The sequence below is a fragment of the Octodon degus genome, unplaced genomic scaffold (assembly GCF_000260255.1).
Source record: "Octodon degus isolate 3935 unplaced genomic scaffold, OctDeg1.0 scaffold00005, whole genome shotgun sequence".
Classification (NCBI taxonomy): domain Eukaryota; kingdom Metazoa; phylum Chordata; class Mammalia; order Rodentia; family Octodontidae; genus Octodon; species Octodon degus.
Window position 1 is genome coordinate 9582906 of NW_004524581.1, and position 13401 is coordinate 9596306.

A 13401-nucleotide genomic window follows, 5' to 3' on the forward strand; every position below is an offset into this window, starting at 1 on the left:
CCAGGGAGTGCGTGTGAGAGTCCAGCTCAGAGGAGATAGGAAAGCAGCTCTGGGTTGGGCAGGCAGCGGTGGAGGAGAAACGGGAGGCGGCCTGCAGAGCTGCATCTGGGATCCCATGAGGGCGGGTGGCAGGAAGATGTGCTGGGGCCCTGGTGCGGCCAGGCGGGAGCCGAGAAGCTGAACTCAGCTACAGAGAGACTCACATAGAGTGCTCTGCTCCGCCCGGCACAGCGTAGCCGCGCCAGATGCCTGGGCCTCTGTCATTAAGGAAAGACTGCCGAGGCGTACCTGGCTGGAGGCACAGACATGGCGGGAAGGCCATGGGAGTGAGCGAGAGCAACTCGGTGGGCCCAGGACCCAGACCCTGAGAGCGACATTGGAGTGCCAGGCTGCTGGCATTCACACTGAGCTACATCTCCAGCTCTTTTTTGGTTTTTGTTTTCGATCCTCCTCCCTCAGCCTTCCAGAGCCCTGGGGTGATAGCATGTGCCTCCACGTTTGGCATATTTTATGTGTTTACAGCCAATTCTGATGCCTATTTAGAGGGACTACTATTAAAAAAAATAGCAAGCCTAGGGGTCAGATAGCTTGGCGGTCTAAGCACCTGCCTGGCAAGCACAAAGACCTGGGTTCCATTCCCGGGGCAGGCTCCAACATTCGGGCAAACCGTGCCAGCCACCAAACCAGGGATGGTGGCACATGCCTTTAATCTCAGTGCTGGGGAGACTGAGGCAGGAAGATCACTTCGTGCTTAAGGCCAACCCGGACTACATAATGTGTTCAAAACAACGTACATAGTAAGACCCAAACTACATAGCAAGATCCTGTCTCAAAAATTAAAATAGTTTATAAAATAAATGCTACGTATACCCCATACCCCACAATTTTTGTAAATAGATCAAATACCTTATTCTGAGGCAGGTCTTTGGGCTCCAGCAGACTGTCAAAGGGTTGGTGACACATGGTCCTATAGGATGAGGAGAGGCTGGCATCCTGGGGGTGGGAGCTCACAGGGAAGCCAGGACCCCAGGGAGCTGCTCACGCCCATGTCCTCCTTCCTGTGGGGACACCAGTACCTCGCAGGTGCTCCGTGTTAGACACAGGCACAACTCCTCCATCACTCTATGGCCAGATCCTGAGGCCGACCATGCCCTTCATCCTCAGCTGACCTGACCTCCAGAGCTGGCCCAGCCATCTCCTCTCATGTTCTCACCTGTGGTTTCCGGAGGTCACTGCCCCAGCAGCCACAAGGGACAGAAACAGCCAGCAGGAGAAAGCGAGGAGCGGCCCAGGTCTCCAAGGGGCGGTGGGTGCCACCTGCCTTGCCTGACACCAGCCTCAGGGTCATGTGTGGCCCAATGTCGGTCCCAAGGTCCCTTCCCCCAACAGCACCCCTCATGTTCACACGTCAGGCTCCTGGTCCAACGTATTTTGACAAAGCAAGTAAGTCTTAAGTCAGTAGTATAGTGCCTGCTTAGCATGCCTGAGGCTCTGGCTTCAAGCCTCAGTACATAAAAAAATAATTTAAAAAACAGGTGACTTTCAGGACACCTCTTTAAATCATTGTAAAACCCATCATTCACTCACCAATTCCAGATAACAGGGTCTTTTACAAGCACTTTCTTTTTTTCTTTTCTTTCTTTTTTTTTTTTCCATTTATGTATTTGGTACACAGTCTTACTACACAGCTCGGACTCATAGTGGTCTTCCTGTTTTTAGCCTCCCCATTGTTGGGATTGCAGGCATGCACCACCACGCCTGGCGCCTGTGCAGCTTGCAGGACCAGGGTTCGAACCCCGGCCCTTGTGCTTGCCTAAGCAGATGCTTAGTCCACTGAGCTATCTCGCTGGCCCTAACAGCGCTTCTTATCTAAACATTTTTATTTAATGCATTTGTGTTGTGCAGCCAGGACCATAAGTTTACTTGGTTGTGAACGCGGTACACCCCACAGCAGCACTCGTTTAAAGGAGTATCATTCGCATCACAGACAGCAAAAATTTGTGTTTGTTATGGGAAGTTACAGTAGGTGGCAGTGAAGAGTCCGCTGGAAGGGCCCTGCTCTGGGGATGGAGAGCTCATTTAGCCAGCCTTTCCTTACCTGGTCTGGAAGAGAGAAGCTTTACTTTGGTAATGACAGGAAGAGGAAGAGAAAGGTGTGTGTGATTGATGAGGCCCTAGGGAACCCTTGTAGAGGAGAGAGGGTGGGACAAGCCAAGACCCGAGAGACATGGGAGGAGCTGGCTCGGGGAAGTGACTTTGATTTGGGAGGTGGTGAATTTGATCCATGTGAGGAATCCTGGGGGACATTCCAGGTGGCATCGTGGTGGAGCAGGAGGGACAGTGAATTCACACAGGCAGACAGTGGGAGCCAGACCCTTACATTACATGGGAACATCTCCCCCTGAAAGCTCCATAGTGCTGAGAGCAGCAGACACCCCCCCTTCATGAGCAAGTGGACAAGGATGACTTGGCCAGGAAGGAACAGAATCTCAGGGCTGTCCCCTCCGTGTCCTCTGTACCAACCCGCGTTTAATGTTGTTTCCCATCTGAGGGCTGGAAAATCCAGTGTTGGCTTAAATTGTCTATAAAATGAAAGACATGGACGCCCAAAATAACATGCATGAGCCTGACAACAGTACTTGGGCTGAAGACACTTGGCCAGCCACTCACCGTGTCCCACACGGTCACTGCTGCTGGGGGTGTGCCACCCAAAGTGAGGACTCCCCTGCAGCTGCCGAGGGCTTGTGCAGGTGTAGCAGAATGGTCTCCCCTCAATATTTGCAGTAAAGTCAATTTGTATAGATCCCTTTTCCTGTGAATCACCAGGACAAGGGGTTTTCATTGTACCCAGGATCAATAAAATCACTCAGGAATGTAGCAAACTTCTATCATTTTTGCAGACATAGTAACATTTGAAACATTTGAATGAATAGTGACTTACTTCACGGCCAGGGAGATAGCTTAGTAGAATAAAGGCCTGCCTGGCAAGCACAGGGTCCTGAGTTCAATTCCTGGTACCACTAAAATAAATAAATAAATAGTTACTTATTTCAGACATGTAAATGCTGAAGACACCAGACTAAAAATGCAAAAGACATAAAAATCATTTGACCTAGGTTATTCTATGCATGTAATATTGAGAAAGGTTTTTTTCCCTTTTTTATCTTTGATTCTGGGGTGTGTGTGTGTGTGTGTGTGTGTGTGTGTGTGATTTTTTTTGTTGTTATTGTTTGCCTGTCTGACTGATTGTTTGGTTTTGTGAGGCGGGGTCCTGCTCCAGCTTACCTCACACTTGCAGTCCCCCTGCCTCCACCTTCTGAGCACTGAGGTGACAGGTGGTACCACCAGGCCCAGCAAGAAGTTTTTTGTTTGTTTGTTTTGTTTTTGTGGTACCAGGGATCAAACTTAGGACCTTGTACTTGCCAGGCAGGCACTCATTGCACTGAGCTATCCCCAGCCAGAGAAGTTTTTAAAGAAGAAGGAGTCCTGCTGCGTTTGCACTAGAGCATACACCCAAGGCTCTCTTTGCCACACAGTATCTCACAGTTATTTCAGGATCCCAGTTGCACATCCAGCCTCGCCCGTGGGGCCTACATGTGTGCTGGGTCGCTGCCTTCAAGTCTCTTCCGGTGTTGCCTTCAATTCCTGCCGCTTCACAGTCTGTGGATCTAGTATCTGTGCCTGTCTGACAAGCTGAAAGCAGCCTCATCTTCCTGGGGTCTTCCTGGTGGCCGCAGGGACGCAGGGTTCCCAGGGAAAGCCTCCCTACAGGCTCGGGGTTAACTTGACCAGCTGCAGGCGGAGGCTACCCTCTGCCTCTCACAGCAGGTACCAAGAGGAACAGAGATTGCATCCAGGATGCCGAATGCCGCTCAGCTGCTCAGAATCTTTAAATGAGCTTGATTCTCCCTTCTAGAGAAAGGCGAGGGGAGCGCTCCCGCCCAGGTGTGGGCCCCAGACAAGGCCAGGCTCCAGGACGCTGCGGGGCAGCACACCCGAGTCGTGGTGCCTGGCGGGGAGGAGCCACTTGCTTTAACCCGCAGTCCTCTGCTAGCTGTCCTCTGCTAGCTGTCTGCCTCTTGTGTAGTTTTTTGGGGGCCACAACCTGAATGCGGCAGAACAAATTATCTCCATGACATTAACTTCAAACATTCTGTCCCTTTGTCTCAAAAATATGCTCATACATCTCAAATTGTAATGCTCCAATTTTTGATGCAAAAAACACAGTCACTGTATAAATGAGTTGTTGCTAAACATAATATTCAGTGCTTACTAATCGGGGAAGGATGTGAGAATGAATTTGCAAGGATTTAGCACTTTTCATTATGGAAATGCCACATAAATATTTAAGTCTAATGTTTATTTTATTCTAATTTTTTGTTAATCACATTTGCTTAGTTAATATGGGCATGCTTATGCCAAGCTTTTATTATTGCCATAGATTTTGTGAATGATGGCAATTTCATGTGCTATTTTATTTGAAATTAGGTTGATTGTAAAGCCTTAGAATTGCCTGTTAATTTTAGGAATTAGTAGTTACATTATTGTGTGAGCAAATCTCTTCAAAACACACACCCACACCTGCCTATACACACACACACACACACACACACACACACACACACACTGTTCATACAAATGCACATACACACTTTTTAGGGAGACAATATACTGGCATCTTATTTATCTCCAGCTTTCTAAGGGAAGGAATCTTTCTGTAAAGCCTCATTCATACCAATTTTAAGCAAATTTGACTCGCACCTGTAACTCCAGCATTCAGAAGGCTGAGGCAAGATCTATACAAGTTCGAGACCAACCTGGACTGCGTAGTGAGACTCTGTCACCAAAAATAGAATAATTTTTTTAAAAATGAGGGAGAAAGAAAAATAACCCAAAATAAAAAAAACAGGGGCCAGGGAGATGGCTCAGTGGAATAAGTGCTTCCCTGGCAAGCACAAGGGCCGGAGTTCAATCCCTGATTCTACAAAAATAAAATAAAAGAAAATAAAAAATAAAAAGACGAAGGAGAAAAGCACAGAGGTGATATAAACCAATTCTATAAATTTTTATTAGGTGACATTTTGGTAGCATGTAAAGTAGCTTTGGGGACAATCTCTTTTATTCACATTTACCAAATCCTATGTTTGTTAAAACCAAAGCAGGGCTTGACTCCTTCGAGACACATGGAAGCCCCCCAGGCCCCAACCTGCCTTCCTGCCGCAGAATTGATAAAAATCACAAAGGAGTAAATGTGATCAAACCCCGAGGCCAGTGCTAAAGAGCAGGAGCTCAGACCTGGCTCCATGACTGCCTGTTAACAGTCCCTTCTGATTTCAGCGGAAATCTTAGAATTGGCTGGGAATGCTGCAAGGGACAACAAGAAGGCGCGGATAGCCCCAAGACACATCCTGCTGGCCGTGGCCAATGACGAGGAGCTCAACCAGGTATGCCTGGAGCGCAGCCGTGCCACAGGGTGGGTCCACCAAACACACTTGTGCAAGTGGCACAAATCTGCACCCCTGCGACAATTCCCAAACTGCCTTTGTGTCTCTGTGTGTGTCCTTCTCTGCCTCTGCCTTTTTTTCTTTGTCTCTCTGTCTCTCTCTATCTCTGTCTCCATCTGCCTCTCTGTCTCTTTTTTCTGTCTGTGTGTGTGTGTCTGTCTGCCTCTTTCTGTCTCTCCCTCTCCCCCTCCTCCCCTCACCCTCTCACTCTCCTTCCCCCTTCTCCTCCCCTGCCCTCTCCCTTTCCCCCTCCCCATTTCCCTCTCCCTCTCTCTCACTGAGACCAGGTCAGAGAAGAACAAATTCTGCTCCACCATTCAGAGTCGCATCAAGTGGCTCTGAATAGCTCCCGTTGCGCATTCCAGGTCTCCCAGCCCTTCCTCTCCTCATGAGAGACAGCCCAGTGCACGCAGGGCCCTGTGGTTTCTCTACCCCACCGCGCTGATTTATTTTAGTCAGAGCAGGAGAAGCCTTACTTACAGATTAGAACTGACCCCTTCTAGTTTGGAACTGACTTCAGAGTCAAGTGAATGCCCACTCGCCCTAGCACGGTGTAAGTTTTTTTATTGATGTTTATACTCTAATCTCATTCTTTTCAAACAATAGTGAAGAATCTGTTTTTATTGCCAGTCCATCATAGACCGATTTCAAAAAAGTAATAAAAATTGATTTGTAGTAAAGAAAAAAAAAAAAAAAACATGAACTGTAAGTCACAGGGTTTTTTTAGTTGTTGTTATCAGATTCCATAGCTGCAAATAGCCCTTGTGGATTTGCTAGAAAAGGTTCTGGACTCTTTTTCGAGAGTTCTGTGCTTCTGTCCTCCTGGATCGGACACATCCCCTTCAGGCTTGAACTGAGTTCTCGCACAGTACTGGAGGGGTGCTGTTTTGGGGTGTAGCGGTGCATGTCAGTTATTAATAAATAAACCTAGCTATTAGGAAGAGCGTGGTTATTCGGTATTTTTCTGAAAGGTTCCACTCCCTGTGCCCTGTGCTGAGCTGTGAGCCGGCTCAGTCCGACTGTGTTCTCCCTGTGTGAAGCCTTTATGCTCTTGTTATCTGAAATTCCAGCCCCCTAGGCAGCCATCCCTGGCTTCAACTTCTATAGCCCTTTCACTTCGTTTTTGTTTTGCTTTGCTTTGCTTTGCTTTGCTTTGCTTTGCTTTGCTTTGCTTTGCTTTCTGCCTAAATTCATGGGATCCTTGATGCCCACAGAGAAATGCTCTACCAGAAGGGAAAGCCTAAGAAATTGTGCATTACACAAATTCTTTAAGACAGCAAAATCCAGATTTAAACTTCATTTTGCCAACGATTAGAATTTCATTAAATCTCAGTCCAGTGAGCTCTTTGCGACTGTGAGATGCGTCCATTTCTCTCCTCAGCTGTTAAAAGGAGTGACCATCGCCAGCGGGGGTGTCCTGCCCAGAATTCACCCCGAACTGCTGGCCAAGAAACGAGGGACCAAAGGCAAGTCAGAAACCATCCTCTCCCCACCCCCAGAGAAGAGAGGAAGGAAGGCCACATCAGGCAAGAAGGGGGGCAAGAAAGCCAAGGCCGCCAAACCTCGGGCATCGAAAAAGGTGAGCCGGAACGTGCCCGTGGAACCCCAGCCCCCAGGGCCAGCCGGGGCAGTGAGCCTGTGGGAGTGATGGGGTTGCGGCAGCAGAGCCTCCCGCTTGGGATCAGTGCCCACGTAAGAGGCCCGAGGGAGCTAGGCCACCACTTCCTCCAGCAGAGCAGTGAGGGCATCGCGAGGAAGCGGGCCTCGCCGGACATGGAGTCTACTGCTGCCGTGTATGTCCCAGCCTCTAGAAATGGGAGGTACACCACCTGGACTGTGGCGACTCAGTATGTCTGAAGAGACTGAGAGAGCCACAGAACGAGAGGAAGGTGAAGACTGGAACGATGAGGGTGCTCCTCAGTTGCATCACTAAAGGTGGAAGACTGAAGCTCGGAGCTGGGGGAAAGTGACAAGAATGTGTAAGGAGAAGAGCAAAGGGCTTTGCCACTACGGCTTAAATCATCTTAACAACTTTACTAGAGATTTCCAAACCCAGTGCATGAGTGGTTTTCAGATCCTTTTGCCAATGTTAATCAGTTTTCTGTAGCTGTGACAAAACACCTGAGATAATCAATTTAAAAGGAAGTAAGGTTTATTTAGAATCACAAATTTCAGAACTTTTGGCCCCATCACTTTGGGCCTGTGGCTAGGCATTACACCCTGGCAGAAGCACAAATAGAACTGAACTGCGCCCTTCTGGGCAGCCAGAAAGTAGAGGGGCAGAGCCAGGTTCCAGTAGCCCCCTCGAGGCCACGCCCCCAGTGACCTCACTTCCTTTTACCAGATCCCGCCTCTTCAGGTTACCTCCACCTCCCAACAGTACCACAAGGTGGTGACCAAGCCTTTGGGGACCATTTGAGATTTGAACCATTACATTGTCCCCACTGACATTGTAAGAGGCAGCCTGGGACCCCGCTTCTCCTTTCACCCTGGAGGCCCATATTGAGTGCCAAACCATCTCTAGTCTCCCATATTTGGTTCAGCTGATAGAGTCCAGGTGCTTTGGCGAGCTTGGAAGTGACACCACCTGTGAGGTAGTAGTTTCCTGTGCTACCCAGTACAGTAGCCGCAAGGCCCAGGTGGCTACTGAAACAAAATTAAGCCACATTAAAATTTAGGTCCAGTCAGGTGTGGTAACGCCTGTCTGTAATCCAAGCACTCGGGAAGCCAAGGCAGGAGGATTTCTGTGAGTTTCAGGCCAACCGAGGCTACATAGTGAGCTCAAGGCCTGCCTGCGCTGTATAGTGAGGCACTGTCTGAAAAAGAAGTTGAGATTCTTGATTGTACAGGCCCCATCGTAAGTACTCAGTCGCACTGAACATCAGTGTTTCCACCAGAAAAAGTTCTGTTGTTGCAGCAGGGCTGCCTTGGAGGTTGTGAAGTTTTCGCTCCATAGACTTCCATGATAACAAAAGACCCCTGCAAGGGTTCGTGCTACTGCTCCTGGGCCCTAGGGAAATCCTGGTGAAAAGGGAGCCGAGCCAGGCACTGTGAAGCACCCACGTGGCTATGATGGTTACCAAGGCAGGGCAGGAACAGGGTACCTGTGGCCAGGTCTGGGTGAGAAATGCGTGTTTCCTGAATGTCCCCAGGGCCGTGTGATCCCCGGTATGCACTTCATATCGCTTCTCTCCATCGAAGAACAGCAGCGGACTGGGGGTGTAGCTCCATGGTAGACCACACGTGAGCATGTGCAAGAGCGTGGGGTCAACCCAAGGCGTCAAAAGAAAAAATAAAAACCAGAACCTAACACCTAGCCACTTCCTCCCATATTCGGGTTGGTGGCAACCCACCTCAGGCTTTCTCTGAATTATTTTTCATTTTCTCTTCTGAATTTTTTTTTTTTTTTTCTGACAGTCCAAACCAAAGGACAGCGATAAAGAAGGAACTTCAAATTCCACCTCTGAAGATGGGCCGGGGGATGGGTTCACCATCCTGTCTTCTAAGAGCCTTGTTCTGGGACAGAAGGTAATAAAGAGACCCATAAGGGACCGTCGTATAACACCAGTACATTTTTATAACCTGCTGTTTATAGCGGAGTTGCCTCCTTTATTCCTCGCTCCCTTAATATGACTTTCACTCCAGTCTTGAATTATTCATTTTTAAACTAAAAAGCTATGATGATTTCTGCATTGAGAGTGAACAAGCCCTTTAGCGCTGGAATCATTCACACTGACGTTGGTCATCCGGAGTTAAGCACAGAGGATCTTTCTGGTCTGTACACAGGATGCCGTTGCTTATTTGCTGGGAATCCCCCAGGCCCCAGTTATTTCTGCATCCACCAGAAAATCCATAGCTAACCATTTCCAGCAGCCTCAGAGAGGCCTTGCTCCCATAGTTCAATGTAATTTATCAGAGAAAGCAAATAGAAATATATGTTTCCTGAATATCCCCAGTGTTAGCAATGAATTATTTGCCAATAATTCAGTCTGCTTGCCTTCCTGGGCTGCAGAAAGAAAACAAACAGGGCCATACATTTGAGCAGTCTCCAGCAACACAACAACAGCCAGCCAGACATGCAAATAATTCATTCCCACCGGGGTAAAGCTTACTGAGCAGACAATTTATCCATCAAGTCAACTGGGGATGAAATAAGATACACGAGGAAATCGTCCGTTAATCATATCGCTGGCCGCTGAGCGTTTGCAGCCTGTCAGTGGCATGCACTTGCATTCGAGCAGCTGGGAGAGCACGTTTTAAGAAGTATAAGGATAAATGTGCGGTTCCTAATTCATCACTGATGAAGAGAACAGGGAAGCAAAGAGGGGGGATTTATGTCCCCTCCAGGGGCCATCCATGGTTCTGTGATGACAGGCTTTCTGGCATACTTCCCCAGGGAATGGTAAAATTCTTACCTGTGTAGGGAGATGGTGGAGAATGCCCTTCGTCCTACTCTGCTAAAAACACATAGGGCACCCCAAGAATGTGGTCGGTGTGGGCAGATATAGTCAGACAGGAAACCTGAGCCCACCACTTCCCCCGTTAAATGGTTGGGTCCCATTCGCTATGCCAAAAGCTCTGCCCTGCTCCGGAGACCAGAGGCCAAGCCCTGGGCTTCTTCCCCTCACAGAAGCTACTGAGAGGATCTACTACCAATAACCTGAGCCATTGGGGTTGGCAATCAAAAACATAAACTATAAGGGAAAGAAAGAAAAGGGAGCTCCCACTCCTGTCCCTAGGAGAGCAGGCAGATGTGTTGCGTGCTGTTGACCTCAAGGTGAAAAATCAAATCCGTGGAGCTCAAGTGAGCTTACTGCAAACCCAACACCTGGGAAGCCTCAGCCTGTGGCTCCCCACTGCCCTCAAACTGGTGATCAGTAGAAGCAACAGAAAATTAATAGCTGTCAAGTAAAATATGAAGGTTCTCAACAGGATTGCATCTTTCCCATGTTTTCCATTTTTTCTTCCTAACTCAGCTGTCCCTGACCCAGAGTGACATCAGCCATATTGGCTCCATGAGAGTGGAGGGCATCGTCCACCCAACCACAGCTGAAATTGACCTCAAGGAAGATATAGGTAAGGCCGCAGGACTTGGGTAGTGGTACCATGGGACAGCACGCCGTTCAGGCAAGTTCTCACAGAGTCCGTCACTCAGCCCGACATCCACTGCTGGAGGCCTCGTGTCAAACTGTGGCTTTGTGTGTAATTAATGGCAACACTAGAGAGTAAATTATTTTATTTCTGCATAGATCTTGTGAATTTCATACTGAAGAGTTATAGGGAGAGGTTATTAATATAGAGCTTGTCAAATTTTTCTCAAACTGAGTATTACTACACAACCTGTACCTAGATCAGGAAGCAGGTCTTTACCAGCCCCCGAGAAGTGCCCCATCAGGCCCTTTCCCAGCATTATCTTGTCCAGAGGGAACCACTGTCCTGTCTTCTAATAGCAGGGAGGGTTCCTCTGTTGGAATGTTACTCAAATGAAGTCATATACTCACTCCTCTGTGGCTCCTTTTGCTCAGTGCAGTGTTGTTTGGGAAATCCATCCATGCTGTTGAGTGTGGTTGTGTTCATTTTCTTTGCTGTGTAGTATTATGCTGTATGAAAAATACCACAATGTACTGATCCATTTTACCATCGACAACCTTTGGGTAGTTTCCAGATGGGGCTATTAGGGGCAGTGCTATTGCAAATGTTGTTGTGTCTTTATATGTTTTGGATTGAGCATTCCATACATTTTAAGTTTATTGAGAATGCTATTGGTAAAACAGACATCTAGAGAAGAAATAGATGGCCAAGAAAGCTATAAGCACTGAGTCATTTTCCCAGTGGTTTGCCACTTGTCGTGAGTGGGGAAGGGAGCTGCCACCAGGTGAAATCAAGGAGCTGGGAGGTAAGCAGATGGAAATAAGCTAAACCATTACTGTCTCATCCACTTGTCACTGTCTTGTCTGTTTTTACATCTTGTCTGGAGGTGTCCAATGAGAGGGTGAAGTGAGCAGAGAAGGTGTTTTCCCTTGGGGTGGGGGATGGCCTCTGAGGGGGCCAGGGCCCATACCAGCAGCTCAGTCCTGGGGAGCGACACCGGGACCACAGCTGCTGGGCGCACTGAAGACCTCCACCCCCACCTTGCCCCTGGCATTAGAGGCCACTTGCTCTGCTGAAAAGAGAAAGGAGTGTCTTAGTTTTCTTGTTGCTGAGACAAAAATACCCAATACCCAAAGTTAAGGAAGAAAAGGTGTTTGGCACACAGTTTGTAGTGGTTTTAGTCCATCATTGGCTGGCTTCAAGGCAGGGTGGCTTGGTCATCACAGAGGAAAACAGTTCATGCCACCCACAAGACAGCAAAAGCAATAAGGGAGACAGGGACAAGCCTCTTTCTGTCCCTTATATTGTATGAAGGCTACCCACCTTGGGGGGTAAGGGGGACTAGCACTTATACCCTTAATCCCAGCACTGGACCATGAATCAATCACAAACTTGAGATTCAGCCACCTCTGAAAAGCCCACCTCCCCATGACTGCATGAGGTTTTAGGGGGACAAACCATAGCTTTCCATCCCTGATCCCTGCAAAGTCTCCTGTACATTCTTTTATAGCAAAGGCATCTCATCCATCTCCAAGAGTGGCCAAAGTCCTAACAGTTTCAGCATTGCTGAAAAGTCCAAGTCCCAAGTCTCCTCTGAGATTAAGGCAAACTTTTAGCTGTGAACCCTTGCACAAGTAAAAAGAAAGTTGAACACTCCAACATTCCATAATGTAAGACAGACGTTTCCAGTCCCAGTTACACGTGGAGAATACAAAGACAAAATAAGTCCAAAATCCAGCAGGACAAACATTAAATCCTGGAGTTCCATGTCACCCATAGCGATCCGTGACAGGATGTGAATTCCAAAGGACTTGGAAGGCTCCACCCTTATTACTGCCTGTGGCTATAGCTCCATGGCTTCTCTCTTGGGCCCGGTCTGCTCCCGCCTTGCAGCTTTTCTTAGGTGATCCACAATCCTGGCTTCTATAAACATCTGGGGTCTCCACTGCACCTCTGGCTTCACACACTGCCCTCTCAGGGGTGCACTGCCTGGCCTCCTAGGCCTTCTTCTGAAATCTGAATGGAAGTTTTCCTGACCCTTGCACTTGCCAGGCAAGCACTTATGCCACTGAGCTATCTCCCTGGCCCTCTGTCCCCACAGCTGTTCCGTTTTGCATGCACCTAAAATTAGCACCACATGGATGATGCCAAGGTCGGCTGCCAGATGGAGCAGAAGCCAGGCTTCCCTCTCTCTTGGCTGTAGGGGTCGAGTACCCAGATCGCTCAGCACTCTGAATCCTACTCCAAGGAACAGATTCTCTACGCCACCTCCATTCTGGAGCGTGGTACTCCAGGATTCTTCCCATGTGGATGGGGCTTAGCACTGCACGGACTCAAGAGCATTTGGTGACTAATTGTCAGTCTTGCTGTTGCTGTGTGGTGGGAAGCCTTCCTGTCGTGACTGTCTTCCCCACCAGTGTGCAGCCCAGTCACCCCACGTAGATAAGGCTCTGACTTATTATTTTGAAATGCTATGATGGCCTGGAGGTACAGCCCAGTGGTGCTGAGCATGCATAGGGGAGGTAGCCCATCTTACTGCCTGGCATGCGTGAGGTCCTAGGTTCAGACCTCAGTTCAGAAATTAATTAATTAATTAAAGCTAAGGAGTTGGAAGTATAGCTCAAGGGTATAGCATGTGCTTTGCATGCAGGAGGCCCTAGGTTCAATCCATTCCCAGTAATCCCCCCCCAAAAAAATTCATTACATAAAAGTTCACCTAATATTGTACTCATGAAAAAAGCAGAAAAATATAATAAAACCTGATGCAACCAGATGTAGTAATCACTTGTAAACAGTGACTGTACTT

The 13401-nt window shown here is 48.3% G+C and overlaps 1 protein-coding gene across 1 annotated transcript in view; it reads left to right on the forward strand.

Annotated features, from left to right (window-relative positions):
- Window positions 1-13401, forward strand: part of LOC101584453 (core histone macro-H2A.2) — a 61967-nt gene that overhangs the window by 23820 nt on the left and 24746 nt on the right. The window contains exons 3-6 of the mRNA XM_004623967.1: window positions 5338-5444; window positions 6886-7083; window positions 8922-9032; window positions 10481-10580. Coding sequence (XP_004624024.1) covers window positions 5338-5444; window positions 6886-7083; window positions 8922-9032; window positions 10481-10580 — 516 coding nt within the window. The remainder of the gene's footprint in view (window positions 1-5337; window positions 5445-6885; window positions 7084-8921; window positions 9033-10480; window positions 10581-13401) is intronic.